The 20,014-nt window shown below is 36.9% G+C and overlaps 2 protein-coding genes across 2 annotated transcripts; both read left to right on the top strand.

Moving 5' to 3' along the window:
• The first annotated feature begins 985 nt into the window (after positions 1-985).
• LOC143636997 (glycosyltransferase-like KOBITO 1) lies at positions 986-7,541 on the top strand. Its single transcript, XM_077104466.1, has 11 exons — positions 986-1,285; positions 2,957-3,106; positions 3,235-3,287; positions 4,443-4,551; positions 4,650-4,784; positions 5,118-5,162; positions 5,735-5,922; positions 6,074-6,215; positions 6,291-6,337; positions 6,411-6,498; positions 6,586-7,541. Exons 1-11 carry the CDS (start codon positions 998-1,000, stop codon positions 6,913-6,915), a joined length of 1,575 nt encoding a protein of 524 aa, XP_076960581.1. The 5' UTR covers positions 986-997; the 3' UTR covers positions 6,916-7,541.
• Positions 7,542-8,040: 499 nt separating this feature from the next.
• Positions 8,041-8,684, top strand: LOC143636955 (uncharacterized). The gene is made up of 2 exons (XM_077104427.1): positions 8,041-8,359; positions 8,532-8,684. Exons 1-2 carry the CDS (start codon positions 8,087-8,089, stop codon positions 8,673-8,675), a joined length of 417 nt encoding a protein of 138 aa, XP_076960542.1. The 5' UTR covers positions 8,041-8,086; the 3' UTR covers positions 8,676-8,684.
• Positions 8,685-20,014: the final 11,330 nt, after the last annotated feature.

Raw genomic sequence — 20,014 nt, 5'->3', positions numbered from 1 at the left:
TTTGACACTTTTAGCGGATTCTTGCATTATTCTCTTAGTCTTGTAGTGAAGTATTTGTCCTGCGCTAAATGCTTGAACGAGCCACCTTAAATCTGTGATGAAATTGTTGAAGGCGATAATTGTTCCTTTAAAGTTTGATGGAGGATCCACCTTTGGGAAAGGCGATGGATTGTGACATAGCTTCATAAGGCCTTCCTTGTTGAATCAGATAAACTCAAACTATTCGAAGAAACGAAACTCTACTTTACCACCACAACTTCTATACATTTAAACAAAGATTACATAGGAAAAATGACATACCAAAGATTACATTACATTGGAAGAAGTTATAACTTACATTCATGATTGTGCTTCCAACCTTTAGACTTATTTTCACCACATACGTGGGTTGCCCTTAGCTATTTCAATGGTAGGAGCAGGGGATTGGAGAAGGACAATCGAGAAACTCGCGTCAAAGTTCTTACGTAGCCTGTCACCACCGTACATAACATAAGTGTGAGACATGAAATTCTAAGGTTATGAATAGTGGAGAAGCTACCGATTTGTGACGTTTGGTGCCCAGTCAGCAAAGAGCGGATTTTTGTTCTAGGGGTGTAATGGTTTTATAGCATATATATAGAGCGAACTGCGGTTTTCATAATCGTGGTTTGTTTAAATATGCGGTTTTAGTCCAATAGTTTCAAATTAGTGATTTTCGTCCCCATGATTTCATTTCACTTGCAATTAAACACGAATTCATTAATCTCGTTAAGTCCGGTCGATAAACTCATAAGTGTACATGTGCATTTTTATTCCTTTTCTCCTAAATACATCCCAGCCACACGTGAGAGGGCTTGTGAATTAGGACATGAGATGATCGAGAAACCGGCTTCTAAAGTGGTTACGTAGCCCGTCACCATACATAAGATAAGTGTGACAAATTTTAAAAACTAAACGTTTCGTCACACTCACCAAACCTTGGCTTTCCAAAACCTTCATCACTTTCTCACCAACCCGAATGGCACCACCACCGGCACCAACCACCGGCACCAACCAGTCGTTGGCTTCGAAACTAATCCTCCTTCTGACTCTCCTCCCAATCACACTCGCCGCCTTCGCCTTCGTTCTCCAATGGCGCGGCGGCGGCGGTGTTGTTGATCCAGCTTCTCACCTTCAGTTCCCTGGAATGGACTCCTCGCCACTCGCTACCGTTGTTACCGAGCACCACTCGGATTGCCTATCGTTACCTCAATCTCAATCTCCTTATTATCAGTTTCACTATGATACAACACATCTTAAACCTAAGGTAACCTATCATCCATCATTCACTATTATATTATTTATTTATTTAGTTTCTGGATCTGCCATTGTAATTATGTTATGTATGTGAAATCACACGCTGTTTTATTCTGCCTAATTGTGAGTTGATGCTAGCTGATTTGATATTATTTTTATTGCTACTGATTGACTATTTATTAATTAATTTAGTGGATCTGCCATTGTAATTTTTTTCCAGATCAATTATTAGGTTTTATAAGTAAGTATGAAGTAGGCCTGTAGCTATTACGTTTATACAGTTTAGATTAATGACCTAAGAAGATGCGTTTACTTCAGATCAGGAATTCAGTTATTCTGTATGTGAAATTACACTAAATTTAGGTGTTTTTATTGACGAATATGCTGATTGTGACCTAATGCTAGCTGATTCTGTTGCGGTTTCTGTGAGAATTGATGTTTGAGTTTCGTTGATTGAGTATTAATTTAGTTAGTGGATCTGGCATTGTAATTTTGGTTCCGAGTTTTAGGTTTTCGTTAAGGTTAATAAGAGAAGATGCTTTCGCTTCAGATCATGAATTCAGTTACTCTGTATGTGAAATTACACTAATTTTAGGTATTTTTGTTGATGAATATTCAAATTGTGAGCTAAATGCTAGCTGATTTTGTTGCGGTTTCTGTGAGAATTGATGTTTGAGTTTGGTTGCGAGTGGGTGTTTTTGCTTAGGATCATGAATTCAGTTATTCTGTATGTGAAATCACATTAAATTTAGGTGTTTCTATTGAAAAGTTAGATGAATCTGCTAATTGTGAGTTAATGCTAGCTCATTTGATGTGATATTGCTAGTGAAGTGAGTTTTAAATTAGTGGATTTGGCATTGTACGTTCCGTATGGAATTTGAATTTCAGATGTGTTAGGTTTCATATGTTTGAATCTTTAAGTGAAAGCTAATTTAGTTTTGGATGAGACATAACTGTTACATTTATAGAATTTAGGCTAACGAGAGATAAGAGAAGATGCTTTTGCTTGTTCAGATTATGAATTTAGGTTTCATATGCATGAATCTTCAAGTGAAAGTTAATATAGTTTAGGACTGAGACATGTAATCATTACATTTATGCAGTTCAGATTAATGAGAGAATATGATTTTGCTTGGTCAGAAATCAGATCATGAATTTAGTTGTTCTGGATGTGAAAGCACACTAATTTTAGGTATTTTAGTTCAAAATTCCATGAAGCTGCTAACTGTGAGTTAGTGCTAGCTGATCTGATATGATATTTCTTGTCAATTTGGGGTTTTAGCCTTTAGGCACACACTGCCATTAGGGTTCATGTCGGCTACAATTTCTCCTGTAAATAGATTCATATGTTGTAAAACTACATGATATTGAAGATGAAGCCCTCGTAGCATCTTTAGATGGATTTGCTGTTTTATCTTTAAACCGCTGTCTCGTATGACTGAGCATACTCAAATATATACTTATGAATAACAGGACACAGTGTTGGGATACCTAACATTGTGTTTTATCTATTTCTGCTATTGCTTTTTCTTTGGTTTAAGTTATGGAGTTTTTAGATTCTGCATGTTCCACACCTGCAGTAATAAGTATTCATATTATATTCGTTTTTTTTTGTTTCACTGATAAGTTATTCTTTTCATCACTATGACTTGTTTTAACAGTTTAATCTATATGTGATCAGATATGTATTACAACTAGTACATCTGCTGGATTAGATCAGATCTTGCCTTGGATGTTCTATCATAAAGTACTTGGGGTTGGGACATTCTTTCTGTTTGTTGAAGGCAAAGCTGCATCTCCAACTGTTTCAAAAGTTCTTGAATCTATTCCTGTATAATTTGCAGATAAATCTTCTATTAGATTGATTAATTCATTGTTTATTTTTACAATGCTTATTCTGTTATATGAAGTTACTTATAGGTTTATTGAAAACTGTGACATAATGTTTGTTTTTATTAGGGGGTCAGAGTCATATACAGAACAAAAGAATTAGAAGAGCAACAAGCTAACAGGTTAGTATTTTGTCCATGTAACTGTTTGATTTGAGGCTGTGCAACATGTTCTAGTTTTTTTCATTCATGAAACCCTCAAGTATGGCTCAAGAACGACCAGATACATGAATAGGGGAAATTTTAAGGCAAATTTTATTTTAGTAATCCAAAATATGACCTAAATTCCGACTGACAATGTGACCAATGACACTCCTAAATAAGCGGCTAGGCTTGGCAAACTGAGAGTGGGCTGGTCGTGTGGGTTGATTCACGGTTCAGGACCGGCCCGGGTTAAAATGAGCCGCTTAACTAATTATCATTTCGGTTTTGGGCGAAAATGGCTTGTAGTCAAAAGGGAGTCAGGTTGAAATGAGTTGTTTTAGAAAAAGTACCAAAATAGGTTTACCGGCTATATTATTGTATGGTGGCTAGTGGTGACTGGTGACAGTGGAGGTGGTTGCAGCGACTATGGTGGGAATGACTACGAGGCTTTATCAGGGGTTGCGGCAGCGGTGGTGGGAATGACTACAAGGTTGCATCAGGGTTGCAGAGGCAGCGGGCGTGCCACGGTGGCGCTAGGTGTTGGTGGAGTGGCGTCGGCGACAACAAGTCGGTGGTGGAGAGAAACATGGTCATAGTTGGTTCTACCCCGTTTGAACCTCTTTTAAGTAAAGAAGTTCTATAATGCTTGCTTGTCTTGACTTGTTGACTGATATGAGGTGACCCTAATTGACTAATTTGAGGTGTCCCGAATCGACCCATATGCAATTTATTTTTGCCCAAAATCCAAATCAAGAATGGTTCAAGATTGCCACCTATACTTCTATGTTTCACTTTTGTTGCTAATTGCGTTCCCACTCTTAACAAAAAGTTATTCCGCTTGCCCCTAATTATCATTTCTGCCGTTTCAAAACAATTTACAACGTTTTAATTGTGATTAAAATCAGTTAACTGTTCAGTAGGGTAGACAAAGTTGCTGAAAGTGAAAGTTAGGAATGTTATTGGTCACGTGCTAGTATTGATTATTTTGACCAATGGGTCATAGTTTGTATTATTAAAATCTAATTAGTCTTATTTTAATGTAAACATGTTTTAGTTACTATCTTTTTTACTTTTTGCTTGAAAATTAACATGCAAATTTTCTGATTTATTTATTTTTTATTTTGGCATCAAAAGTCGGATCTGGAATGAGACGTGGCTGTCAAGTTTCTTTTATAAACCATGTAATTATGAGCTTTTTGTAAAGCAATCGCTCAATATGGAAATGGCTATAGTTATGGCAAGGGTATGCGTATTTTTCTTCTTTTTATATTATAACATGAAAACACCATCAATTATGCTATTATTGATAACTAATGACATTTTTGTTTGTGAAATTGCTAGAATTCGGGAATGGACTGGATACTTCATCTTGACACAGATGAATTGATACACCCAGCTGGTGGTGGGGAATATTCTTTAAGGAAGTTACTTCGTGATATTCCTAGTGATGTGGATATGGTGGTTTTTCCAAATTATGTATGTTATACTACCTGTCTAATGAGAATATTTGCACTAGTTATTGTTGTTTTTGCAATGCTCACTCTTGTTTGCTAGAATCAAGGTGTTTTTGCGGTTAAATGAAACACACAAACACAATTCAGTAATCGTTATACACTTAATTCAATGATCAAGTCAAGCATAGTACTTGACTTTTTTTTTAATTTTGTAGAGTTGTTTCATCATGGGAATAAGTTTGACCTATTTAATCATTATCTATCATTGACTAAGTTAATTATAGTATTACCAACGCCATGCTATTAACTTATTAACTAACAACTGACACTTCCTTTTGGTCCTTTTTTTGTACAGGAGAGCAGTGTAGAGCGTGATGACATTAAGGATCCTTTTATAGAGGTAATTTACTTGTGTAAACAAGATATTCCTCAAACATTTGACTGGAACCTTTAAACGCGAACCGTATTACATTGTTCTTGGTTCTGTGTTTAACTAAGTCGAATAACCAAACTGACATAGTTATTTGGTTTTGAAACCGAACCGAGTTAGTTATTCGGTTCTGAAAAGCGAACCGAGTTAGTTATATTGGCCTCATTAACATTTCACTCTTTTCAAAACCGAGGAACCCAAAACTCAAACCAAAGAACACTCATCTTGTTAAATTTGGTTTTTTCGGTTAAAACCGAATTGTTAAACACTCATGTTAAAACTTGTTACAGTTTGTATCTGAAACCGAACCGATTAACACTTATTTTGTTAAAGTTTGGTTTTGGTTTTTATGTTTTTTAAATGGAAACTGAACCAAGTTTAAAATCAAATTTGGTTTTGGGGTTGGTTTGACCGAAAAGTTAACAAAACCAAGGAAACTGTACTAGGAACCCAAAAACCAAACCGATAAGCACCCCCACAAGAATCTAACCGCAGGAATCTGAATTACATTTTAACTTGATTTTTTGTGTGTATTTAATTAGGTATCAATGTTTAAAAGGAACTATGATCATCTTCCAAAAGACACCTACTTTGGTATGTACAAAGAATCTACTCGCGGGAATCCAAATTACTTTTTAACTTATGGGAACGGAAAATCAGTTGCTCGGGTTCAGGATCATTTAAGACCTAACGGTGCTCACAGATGGCACAATTACATTAAAACTCCAAAGTAATTTCTCTTTCCTTTTACTTTACACATAAACATGCGATATTAAATAACCAATATCATTGTTTCTGCTGTTTGAAGTTGTGATATTGAATAACCATTTTCATTGATGAATTTACCAAAAAGGACATGTTTGTATGATGATTTTACACAGGGAGATAAAACTGGAAGAAACTGCTGTTCTACATTATACATATGCAAAATTTTCTGATTTGACATCGAGGCGCGATAGATGTGGATGCAAGCCTACTAAAGATGACGTCAAAAGATGCTTTATGTTAGAATTTGATCGAGCCGTAAGTTCATTAAATTATTTTTTATTATAACCAATTGAGTTTATTTAATTGTTTTTTGTAATATGATTGGTTCAGGCATTCATAGTTGCTTCGACGGCTACAGAAGATGAAAAGCTAAACTGGTAAATCTTAAACCTTTTATAAACTTCAATTTTATTAACTTAATAATTGATTATGGTTGTCATTAATCGCCAGGTATCGTGAACACGTGGTATGGACCGACAAAACAATAAACTTGAAACTGTTAAGGAAAGGGATTTTAACTCGCATATACGCTCCATCGGTAAGAGTTATACTTTTAAGACTTAAAAAAAAATAATAAATAGCGCGTTAATTGTGGCTACAAAACTATGTTAATATATTATTACAGGTTATTATTGAGGGTTTGAAGGAATCAGGTGTGTTTAGCTCGGTGATTGCTAACGCCAATACAACTCTGTCACGGGATAAATTCTTAGCTTCTATAGAGAGTAGTAACTCTTCGAGGACTAGTGGGGCCCGATCACCGTCCCCAAGGAAGATAAGAAGAAACCCAGAGAACGAATCCCGAGCAACTGTTAGGAAGGCTTTGGAAGTTACAGAGTTTCAGCAAGTAGCTGTGCCACCGTTATCTCCACCGGGCCCGCCCCACTTTGAAAAACTTGGTCGTATCCGAGACCAGATAATTGATAATTGTAGAGTTGACTTTGACTTGATATGAGTTGACTTTTGCTTGATTGAGGGATGTTCCCGATCATATTAGCCAAGCGTGCAGGCAAGTTGCGGGGTGGGGGTTTAGAAACACACTTGTAACTTGATTTGAGTCTTGTTATTATGTGAAATATGTATAGGTGTATTTAAAGTGTGAAGTAGTATGACTTTGATCAATACGTATTCATCCTTCTGCTTGCTTAATTTTGACGTGACGTATAGTTGTATAGATGTATCCGGGACTGAGCAAGCGGGCTTGGTTTATGTAGGTTTGCTGATATCTCGAGCCCATGGGTTGTATTATTGCCTGACCTTGGATCGAATTTGACAAAACATGACAACTTTACAAACCTTTTATACGAGTATATGACTCTAGGATGGTGAACTCTCTTGAGATAATTAGATGATAACTGACCATGATAAGACGTGCTCGTAGTTTTCTTTTTTAGCCATGGTGACCCGTCATATAAGTACGCGTGTTTCATGGTTAAAAAAAGATAAGTGCCCTCTCTGAAAGATTTATTTAGGTGCGCAGTTAAAAAAACAAACAATAAATACCAAGGTTTAGTTAGTTATTGTGAGAATCGTATTAACAATTAAAAACTTATTGCTTTAGCTTTGATAGGTTGTGTTTCATGCTTGTTCTCTGTTATATCCATGCAATTATACTAAAAATCATTACCTTTACAGTTACTCTATCCTTTTCAATAAAAATAATATTTTTGTATCTTGTTTATTATTTTTTCTCTATATCTACTTACAACCATTTTCGGGAAATATTAAAAAAATTATACAATATTAACAGTGAAAACTTAAATTTAGCTTTTCTACATAACATTATCTGTCATTTACTCATAACAACTCATAACTATACCATATTATTTACAAAACCGGCTCACATATTATAGGAAACGGGTTGAGAACGCTTTATAAATAAATACCAAACTTAAATTTAAACTTGTTGCTTTAACTATGAAACATGTGATATGTTTCATATTTAGAGTTTATAAATTAGCTAGGGTAAGAGTTGAAATCGCTGATACAAATTAACGCCTCTTTACATTTCCTTATATTGTGGGGGTGGTTAAGCAAGCAATATTGATTGATATAAAATAGTAATACTAATTGATTGATTAGTTCTACCATCCAATTCCATTCAGTGTGGATATTGGATAACGTTGATGGCGAGTCTCACAAAACCCTCTAATTTCCTCTTCCTGGGTCTTGATTATTATTATTATTATTCATCTCCGTCGCCGTTGTCGTTGTCTGTTACTCCTCGTAAACAATCTTCATGTAGGTTTGGCCGGAGACGGTTGGTAGCCACCAGAGCGGGCCCACCAGGCACCAACACTTACCTCTTCGCGTTCCTCTTTCCACTCTCTCTTCTCGCTGTTACAGTCTTCACTTCCATCCAGATTTCAGATAAACTCGACCGACAATTCTACCAAGAGGTAATAATAATAATAATAATAATGCAAGCTTTAGTTACACCTATTTTAATAATCTGCAGCTAATCCCGATTTATACTTGCAGTTAGAAGTAATATAGATAATACAGGTTTATGATATGTATCCAATTGAATGATAATGATTCTGTTTCTAATGTTGTTGTATACGGAAACAGCTAGAAGTTAATCAATCAATATTAGAAGCGGAGGATGAAGACGAAGACGAAGACGAAGAAGTTACTCCAGCCTATGAAGAGCCTCCAAGTCAGCAGAGGACTCGCAACCGGCCCAAACGCGAGGCTGAGATTCCAGGAAGGTAACTCATTATGTTTCAAACGAATAATCTAATCTTATGCTCCATTCATCATAATCTTGTAACTGAAGTCAAATTACATTAATATATAGTTATGTAATCATAGTAGTAGAAGATTTTTATTTCATGTTATACACATGCCAACATATGATAAAACCCGCAACTGGGAACTTAATTGAAATAGAGAATGACTTGTAAGAATTATGAAAAGCTAGTTGTGGCGTCCGAGGCGTGGTTTTGGTCATAGGCTGTACATATGAGGGCGTTAAATTCAATTCCATTTCATAGCTTTGTTGAGCGAGGATCACAATTCTCTAATAGATGATAGTTGTGGCCAACATGTTTCACGAGGAAGTGGCGAAAACCTAGATGGTGAAGGTAACATGATAATCTACAATTGAGTTAACATTTATGAACATACTCCATTGTTTGAAAAAAGTTTGGCACATACAAATCTAAGCTAAACGTGTGTTGTGATTGGTAAAAAACAACCACCCTTAAGTAATAAGTACATTGAAAATCTCTTATTTCACAAGTAGAGGTGCACAAAATCCATTACCTGAAACCGGACCTAATAAAAAAAAACTTGGAACCGGTTATTTTTATGCTCGAGCATTCAATGCTCCTGACCAGAATCGACCCTACTTGTAGGGTGTATGCATTTTGATCTCAATACCTAGGATCAATACCACACACGATTTGTACTCGTTTAATACTCAGAACCAGTCATGCCCTTTTTCCGATATTGGTCTTTTTAAATACGAGATAGATTAACTAAATTTTGAAGTATATTCTATTGTTTACTTTACAACTTTGATATACAACTTTATTTTTCTTTTTTTAAATGCATATTATAAAGTAAATAATTTGTATTTGAGTGAATTTATGGTTATTATAATATATTTTATTTTATTTTTAAAGCAAATTTATTTTTTAAACGATTTTATATTTGTGTTAAGTAATTACTAATTCAAACCGGGTATTCATACTCGGTTTCAATACCCGCCTATACCGGAACCCGTTCATACCTTACCCCGGGTATATAGGGGTTGGTTTTTCTCTCAATACCTGAGCATACTCGAACCCAGTTTTTCATACTAGGAACCGAGCATTAGAAATACTCGATTTGTTCACCTTTATGTGTTAACTGTTCATTTATCAGGTGCATATATATGAGGCTATTGATGAGCTTGTGGATTTATTGTTCCAATTTCTTCTATTGGTGGAGTTGCAAAAATACCTTTATAACAAGAGTTGCAAATTCAAAATGATGGTTAGTAAAGAAAGTTTAATAAACAATACCTATGATAACCACATGGCTCTAACCAAGGAGATCCTTGCTCGTTAATTGTACGTCTTTACTCTTTTGAGATTTCTGTATGACGATAAATGTTAAGACTGTAACACCCCGACCAAAGGCGGATTATACATCGGGGCGCCACATATTGTTTCATTACTCGTGACACTATTGGGTGTCAATATTTAATAATTATATTCATTCACGCACGCGCAACGTAAACACAAGATAACATAAATCAACATAAATCAATATATTATAAGGCAAAATATTCGAACAACAATAACTTGTCTTGATACATTTTAATCTAGGTCCAAAAGTAAAAACGTCCTACGTGTCCACAAGCTCCAAATGTAGCTACAGCAAACCTGAACATGTGTTAAAATAAAACGTCAAACACTTGCGTGTTGGTGAGAAATCAAGTTTAATACAATACATAGATAACAATAAATCTGCGCGCAACACGTGTATGTCTGGTTTTCAACAAGGGTGTAATCTGATCGGGACCAACTCTAAGATTCATAGACTGCCAGTGCTCACAATTGAGCTCACAAACAAGAAAAAAAAACTGTGCAAGTGTAAACAAAAGAGAAAATCATAAACGATTGTTCTCCCGTGTTCATCTAATGGTACCATGAGAACTGCGGAATAGACCGACAAGACGGTTAATGATCCACACATACAAATAAACAGCCAAGTCTACGTCCTCAACACATGGGATACTGCGCGACTAAAGTTCATAAACAGTTTAAGACTCTAAATTTGTATGAACACATGAACATCCCAAAACATTAAAAATAAAAGGGATTAGGTACGAGATTACTCACTTGATAAACGATGCGGTGTAAGATAAAGCAAGAATCAACTTTAAACAAGCACAAGTTAACCTATAAATAAGATTATTATTTTAATGATTGGTTTTAAGTCTAGATTATAAGTTAGCATAATTAATAAGTAACTTAAACAAATTATTATATATTATATATATATTACCGGAAAAGCAGGGCAGAACAGGATAGAAAGCGAAGGCAAAGAGAAAGGAGACGGCAGAGGATCGACGGCAGAGAGCAAGGAAGAGGAAGATAACAAGTGTTTGTGTGTGTGGTGTTAGGAAATTAACATTATTATTTATAGGGAAACCCTAGGGAACACAATCCCTAGAAAAGGGGAAAAGATCTCCAAAAAGTAAAAGATTCCAAAAGCAAAAGATATCAAAAGATACGGCAGCTGCAGGGGACAAAGGAAAAGCTGACAGGTAACAGTAAACAGGCATGGGCGGGTCAGATAAAGGTACTGGTCAAGCATGGAAAAGCAGATCTCAAAAGATAATGTCAGTCACTTTTTCTGCCAACCAATGGGGTTGGTGCGCATGCTGCGCCAAAAGTGGCTTTTCAGACATAAGGCAGGTTAGGTCAACAGCACAGAAGATAAGACGTCACAAAAGTAAACGGCTAGATTAAACAGAAGAAAAGACTCAAGACATAGCGCGAGGAAGCATCGAGCGCACGCGCGAGGGCGAAGGCAGACAGAACAGTCCACAGCGCGCCGCGGGAAGAACTAAAATCCTTAGCGCGTCGCGGGAAGAACTACCATTCTTAGCGCGCTGCGAGAAGAACTACAATTCTTAGCGCGTCGCGGGAAGAACTTCCGTTCTTAGCGCGCTGCGAGAAGAACTACAATTCTTAGCGCGTCGCGGGAAGAACTACCGTTCTTAGCGCGCTGCGAGAAGAACTACAATTCTTAGCGCGCTGCGAGAGCAGTTCGCCTCGCGTATCGCAGGAACAACTGGTCTTCGCGCAGGCTTCCTTGTAAGGAGTCTGGCGCGTGGAGCTGCGCAGACAACCTTAGGCGGGAAGAATCAAAGGACAGTTAGGGGTTCAAGGCTTAAGGGCGGAACAACGACAAGAGAGAGAAAGAGGCGGGACGGCAACAAGAGGGAAAAGAAGGCGGAGAGAAGATGGACGGGACGGCGGGAAGGAAAAGAGAGGAAGAGGCGGGAAGGAAAATATATTATTATTATTAAAAATTAAAGTATAAGTATAAATAAATATTAAATCATAAAAGAAAGAGATCGGATCGGAGAAACGGGTACCTGGGTCGGATCGGGGCAGATGTCACAAAGACATCTCTTTACTATCTTTGATTGACATGAGAAAGAAACCAATTCCAACTAAAACAAGATTCATTTTCAACAACAAATGCTAGCTACAATATGCGATTTCATATGACACTCAAGCCTTGGACATAAGACACATGACACTCAACCATCGGGACACCGCCGATTGGTGCATGTACCCTTGTCTTTCGGCTATCAACGCCACCACATGATGCCTAATTAACCTTCTGCCACTTTTAACGTTATTTTCACGAGATTAGTAAAATAACGTCAAAATCAGTGCAATTTCACTTTTGCCCACCCGAGGATTCACACATATATCTTTTAACACACTATGTACATCAATTTCAGCCTCATCCACGTCATCATTGTTTGCGGTAACGTTAAAGTTTTGAAATTCTCATTTTGAATCATAAAGTGACATTGCATAATTCATATGTTAGAAAAAGACAATTTGCTTAGGGTGAGACTAGAAGAACTTCATTGATAAACGTATCCCCCAAACTTTTATTTTCTTTAACATTTCAATTGACATATTAGTCATTTTTTTATAAAATTTTGTAATTTCCTCGTAATATCAAATAACTGTTAAGTTTTTATTTTTTCTGGTCTTTTTATATTTTTATCGTTTATTTTAATGTTTTTATTGCTTGATTATCTTATTAAAAGTTCGTTTATTTTTTGTGTATTAAAATGATTTTTTATAGAAAAACCACACCTTTAATCGCGATCCAACCGTATGACTTTCACAACTTCATTGGCAAGAACAACAACTACTCACCATAACAAAATGATATTAACAAAAAACCTTATCAACGACACTTTGAATAATGCTGACACTCCTGTGCGTTGAATGATGAATCCAACCACCCATATGTTGGAGTGACAACTCTACAATGAATTTCGATCACCCCATCACCTAATTACTTTGTATTTGCAATGATTTGAACCCGTATCACATTTGTAAGGGTGGACAACGTACAACTAGAACCAATAAGTTACGGGTATGTATTAGAATGACTTTATGTGTGTGAATATTGATAATAATATTAGTATAGGTCTAATATTGATAATATTAAAAATAAAAATATTATTATTAATAATACTATAAGACAAAAAAATTAATAGTTTTTATTTGATATATAATTGATTTGAATAGTTTTTCTTTTTTTGTGGTGGTGGTGGTGGTGGTGGTGGGGGGGGGGGGGGGGGGGGGTACTAGTAAAATAGTATGGAGAAGAACACTTCTTGCTTAATACGTAAGATGATACAATTTTGAATGTTTTAAGTTGCTTCTAATTGTCTTACTTTAAAAAAAATATATATGCCTTTTCATTTGAACTATGAAATCAGTGCAAAAACTATGAGTCTATGGCACTACCTTCCTAGAAAGAAAAAAATTAACAGGAAATTTATGTCTTAACGAGTCACATGTAGAGATAAGAAAGAATTAATTGGATTTTATGACCAAAGAAAATAAGAAAGAACCCATATAGAAAATTAAGAATGAACCTGCACATAAACATGCTAACTACACACTTTTCACAATCCTGATGATACGGTCTGAATATTTTTTGGAGAACCAAATGCCACGAGTAATAGAGTAACCGACCATCTTTGTTGACCAACTTATAGAAGTTCATGTGTAATAGATTGTAGTGGGTGTGACCCATCAACTCATGGAGTGCATGGGCTCGGCTCAATTGTGTTACCAAGCGGCCTATGGATGAGGCCCAAGCAACAAGCCTAACTTGTAAACGTGTAAGCCCAATAACTTTGAGATAACATAAATGGGCTTGGCCTGATACCCAAGCCCAACCCATTTAAGTGAACTGACCCAATAAGTTTAATTTAGAGAAATTAGTTAATAACTTAATACTCGTTTGTTTAGATGAAACTAGTTCATCTACATAAATAAACCGGGACACGAAAACTATAAACGAATACTCCCGACGCATGAAACGCATATATAACATTTAGGTTAGCTACGCGGTACTATAAGGTGATGAATATTAAATTAATTTATAACGAAATATTTTGTTGGAACACGAAAATATCAGAATTGTTAAAGACCAAACAACTGATTATAAAAAACCCGTTGTTCTTCACTAAAAACAATAGAGAATAAAAGACTTCTCCTCAAAAGGCTGATTTCAAAAGTGCTGCTAAATGCCTATATATGAGAACACTACGGATGAAGATTGAAGACAAAAGAACAACTAATGAGTTATTCATAAATTTTTTGTTACTCATCAGTGGCTAGGTTTACTTTGTATTTAGTTACTTGTTGTTAGTGCATGATTTGTTGTCCGCAACTGATTGAATAAGTTAAGGGTAGTTTAGTTATTAGGCTACATTGTAATATGGCCCCATTCACTATGGATTGTGTAGCGAATATGGTTCATTCGTGAGACTAGCTAGCCCATTCGTTAAAGTATGAGCTCATACGCTAAGGATGTAGCGTATGATTCTCATTTGTTATTTAAGGATGCCCATTCGTTATGTAATGTAACGAATGTGAGCTCATTCGTGACGGGAATACCCTATTCGTTATTGATGTTAACGAATGGGGCCTGGGTCTATATATAGGCAGTTCCTATTCACATGAGCTAAGAGATCCGTCATTATTTATCCCTAATGTAACGTTACCATGCTGGATTCTCTCTAGAACCGAGCTTAACATATGTAATGTATTATATCCTTAAAGTATATTATTAATAAAGTATTGTTAACATAATTGTCTCGTATACGATTGATGTATCAGGTTAGCGACTAGATCTTGGATCGTATAATGTTTGATATATCGTTTTCTCATTAAAGTATCATTCACGTAATCGTCTCGTGTATCGTATTTATGTATCGTGTTAGCGACTAGATCTTGGCTCGTATAACGTATTCTCAATTGTCAGTGTAATACTATTAGTTGTTTAGTAAACGTAGCTAATGAGCCATCAATTATACATGTGTTATATACATATCTATTACCATTTATATACACTTTTTGATCATTGTAGTGGGAAAAAACTACCTAAATTGTTATTATTTGATAAACACGGGGTTTTGACCCTCAAGAACGAAAAGAAGTGTAAAACGTGCATAAATGATGAATTTTTGGATATTTTGAAGACTTGTTGTGACCAATCACTGACTTGCTTATCCAAGCATGGCCGTGCCTAACCCTGGATTCAGTAGAAATCAAAGTCAACAAAAGTCAAAGTAAAAAATCTACCCAAAGTTATGCATAGCCGTGGTAAGGGTTGAAAGGATGTACACAAGAAAAAGGCAAAACTAAGAAGATGATAAAATCAACAGAACTGACAAGCGGTTACGACACGTGTCCCCAAAAGTACATGCACATGCGACATGACAAAAATGAAACGTACATAAGATTCTTGTAGGGAAGCGTTCTTGACAACAAGTACTTACACTACCATGCCCACCTTGGCACGACCGTGCACTTCTCTCAGCTGAGGCCTATCAATAGCCTCACTATAATTTTGAAAGGTGTGTAATACATATACCAAGTTGTGATTCTTAATCTGGCTCTACTTTTTAGGGATATCCTCGGGAAGCCCTTGTGCCAACCTAACTCAAAAAATGGTGGAATTCCCGCTACCATCTAAATAAATGGGCACCATCGCTTAGGTTATTTACTTTTCATCCAATGAAGAAGAAAATCAGTTCATACGCGTTTGTTCTTGGTGTAGAGGTTTCAAAGCGTCTAGGATCATTTGTGTTTATCTCCAAATGATTGTATCCATCTAGTATTGTGACACTCGTCAATTTCAGGTTAACTCCGTTAACTCAAACTCTGTCAATTCAAACATAAGATCACTAAAACTATAACGCACATCTCATTACATTTAAACTAGGGTTTAAATGACTCTTGACAATCATTACGCATGAAATCTTTCGGGATTGCACCGAAACGCACACGAGTTGACTCAAACTATTGGTGAACAAATGATGAACATCAAAACAACAAATACGTGATAACCTTATGTTAACATATGTGTTACTTGATTATATTATGTGTGATGCTAAACAAGAAACAAGAACTAAGTTAATTATACTAGAAAGTTAGCAAACTAGAAGTTGAGGGACTAAAGTGTAACATCTTATTATTAAATAATATCAAAAATAAAACCCTAATCCTCTCTTTCCCTCTCCCCACACAAACCGACGGCTCTCTCTCTCCCTCTCCTTGCGATCGGCAGCCCTTCACCACCACCATACCACCCTTGTTTGATCTTGGTTTTCACAATTGAAGCATCCCACACTCGTTTTTAGTCATCTCTCACCTTCCTCTTACTTGTTTTTACATTTTGAAGGTATAATTATAAACCCTAGATTTCGAAAATTATATATATGGTGCTCATATGCTTTGTTTTGATTAGATGATGTTTAGTTATGTATTGATTGTTGTTTTGATAACTAGAATTGATGTTATTGCATGTTAATCGATTGTTTCTTTGATTTTGAGTTCAAGTAAAACCCTAATCATGTATGTAGTGTGTAATTGATGTGCATGGATAGTGATTATGGTGTCTAGAATGTCATATGAACGGATTGTGGTCTATAGATGGTTAATATGTTGAGTTTGGATGCAAACTGTTTCTGGACAGATTGTGTTGTTGATGTTCAATTGACTGTAACGGGGTGTGAATGTGAGAATTAGTCGAGATTATTAATACTACAGTGTACTAGGTTGAGTCTAGTTTCTAAAGAATATAAATTTGCAATTTTTGGACGTGTAAAAGTTAACTTTTATGATTTTACAAAAACGTTGTGCAAATCTGAATTTTGAGACCTAATGTAAGGCTATTTTGTAAATGTCATAACTCGTGGATTACAAGACCAAATCGGTTGGTTCCACCTCTGGAAGTTAGAATTTTGAGTTAAGAACTCAACCCAATTGGTCTTGCATTAATTGGATTTTTAGATTGATGGGAATGTTAAATAACATTCTGTTGTGCATGATTCTGACTGCTGTAAGTTTGCTGTAGTAATTTGATCATTGTGAGAAACATATGTGGAATAAAATTACAATAAAAATGGTTCTGGAAACCTAAGTCATATATCTTTTTGTGATGATTTTTGATGAATTAATTAATGAGTTATGATCTGTTGAATAGAGTAATCTTTCAAGTAGAATTCTGTCTTGATGAAACTAGCTGCTGAACTTTGTGAAAATACATGAAACGTGCTAATTGCTAGATAATTGTTATGTTTTGACCAAATTGCCCTTGCGGGGAATAATTGCTAGTAATGTACACTATTAATATTTGACACGTAAATAATTGTTCACACACGTGACGTATCACTAATGTGCTTATTGAGACACACACAATTCGCAAACGAAACACGAAACGTATCTTGTGCATAAGTATTATGTGCCGAGTCTAGAGACTCGATATTAGTTCCGACACTTAGAAAATCTCCTTGTTGTTTTAGAACGCTAGTAAGAGATTTCTGTGACGCGCATCACTTGGGTGACTTGTTTTTGGAATTCTTCGCAAACAGTGAGTTTCACTTACCCCTTTTAAACTTTTTAAACGCTTTTCACTTGGGGGAGATAACATACTCCAAAACGCTTTTAGATTTTGTTATGAAATTATATATCACTTGTAAAGGCTAAGTGGCAAACGAAACAACTGAAGTCCTACACATCAAACCGTTTAGTATTGGATAATAGCGAGTCACTGTTGAGTAGTACTACTGGGTTTGACAAACCCCACCCAACGCTAAGCTCGACTGGAGGTCGAGTGGGTGTAATTTTGGCTAACACATTACCATGGTCGGGATAGACCTGGTGGCAAGGCACATGATAAACAGTCAGCTTCGGTGTCGAACACTTAGTAATACTTGCTTTATAGGCTAGCTACCTATAGATATATAATCGATTTAACACTATCTGGAAACGCTAAACGCAAAACGCTAAACGGTAAACGCAAACGCTTTATTTTATATACACTTGTGAACTCACCAACCCCGTGTTGACACTTTTAGTATGTTATTCTCAGGTAGCCGAGGCGGGCGCGCGGTATAGGATCATGCATTATTTGATACGCTATTGTTTATGCAAACTTGTTTTAAACTGTTATCAATTGGGTTTTAAGTCGTCCTGCGTGACGCAACATTTGTCTTATGGTTTTTACGCTTCAGCATTTATTTACACTTAAACGTTTCCGTGGTTTGAAAAACTTTATTTATGGTTTGATTATAACTAATGATTCCGATCCTGTTAGTTCACACCTTCTGACGGTAAAACTCCGTTAGTGGATTTTGAGGGTGTGACAGATTGGTATCAAAGCCATTGGTTATAGCGAACTAGAAACTGCATGCATACTAGACTATAACCGCAACGACCCATTAGTTATAATTATACGCACTACATATGCTTTGTGTAGTCGTTCGTTATCTCTATCTCTTTACCTTATTCACTCATGCGCGCGCATACACGGCTTACCTGCAGGGATGTCGACGCTACCATCATCATCATCCGATCAGATGACTCATGCTCATGGGAAGGAACCGCAGTTACCTACCTCATCGCCACCCCGAGTAGTCCCGGAGCTAGAAGCCCCTGCACCGAAGAGGTATCGCTTATCCGGAGGCATGTACGAAGACGAAGTTAGCTGGGATTGGTACCCGAATATGATCAGGCGTATGGTCTATCGCGAACAAGTTCCCCCACTACCTCACCCGAGTCGTCCTGCTTACCCCAACACTCTACCACCCATAATCGAACCTGTAGAGCGTGTTCTCGCAGCTGTTGTTTCTTGTTTGGAGCGTGACGTTGGTTTTATGCGCTATACGAGAGCGAACGTTTCCGGACTGTTAAGAGATGGAACCGAAACTAAGGAGGAAATTTCCCGCCTGACAGCGGCTATGAAGGAAATGCAAGATGCTAGCGATCAACAGATGAAGATTATGAGCAAAATGCAAGCCGAGATGATAGACTTGCAAGAGCAACTCCAAGTGGCAAGGACCCGAACCGAGATAGCTTTAGAGCGTTGCGATGTCTTACAAATGCAAATTGCTCAGAATGCAGCGGAACCTGAGGCAGAGCCTGAGGAGGATCCCGAGGAAGATCCCGAAGAGGAGCCTGAGGAGGATCCTGAGGAAGATCCCGAGGAGGAACCCGAAGAGGAACCAGAGGAAGAACCGGCTGAGCCAGAGGCACACTCAGAGGTGTCCTCAGACGATGACATCTAAGGATGATAACACCTAGATGGAGGGGTTGTCTCCATCCAAACTATTATTTTCTATAATTTTAAGGATTGATTTTAAATACTTTGTAGCGAATACAATGGTTTTAATCATGAATTATTATTTGGATTAATATATGGTTGTGATGTGATGTTTGTTTCTTTTTATTTCTTTCTTACCTATCTTTTTATTACATGTATGGTGTGTTGCATATGAAACCGAGAATTCATGTCTGACATTTTATGCTGTGATTCTAGGAAATGGCAGGAAGAAACGCTGGACACGGTCGCGGTAACATCAACTTGACCGCAGCAGAACTCCAAACCCTGTTGAACGACCATGCGGCGGCAGCTCTAGCCGCACATGTCCAGAATCAAGCTGGAGGTCCAACTGGAACGTGTACTTTCAAGAACTACCTGGATTGCAAGCCCGATTCGTTTAAGGGCACTGGGGGAGCTATAGGTTTCCTGCGTTGGGCTGAGAAGGCCGAATCAGCGTTTGAGATGTGTAATTGTCCACCTGCCAGTAGAGTCAAATTTGCTGCTGGAACACTGGAAGATTCTGCTCTCACATGGTGGAATTCGAATGTGCAGATTCTTGGATTAGAATTGGCGAACGCTATGAGCTGGGAAGAGTTCAAGAACATGATGCGGGAAGAGTATTGTCCTAGAGAAGAAATCGCAGAGCTGGAATCTGAGTTTTGGTCGTTGAAAATGGTGGG

This window comes from Bidens hawaiensis, unplaced genomic scaffold (assembly GCF_021521415.1).
Source record: "Bidens hawaiensis isolate Kalapana, Puna unplaced genomic scaffold, B.hawaiensis_p1.1 tig00008096_1, whole genome shotgun sequence".
NCBI classification, from domain to species: Eukaryota; Viridiplantae; Streptophyta; class Magnoliopsida; order Asterales; family Asteraceae; genus Bidens; species Bidens hawaiensis.
This window is presented reverse-complemented; position numbering and strand designations above follow the sequence as displayed.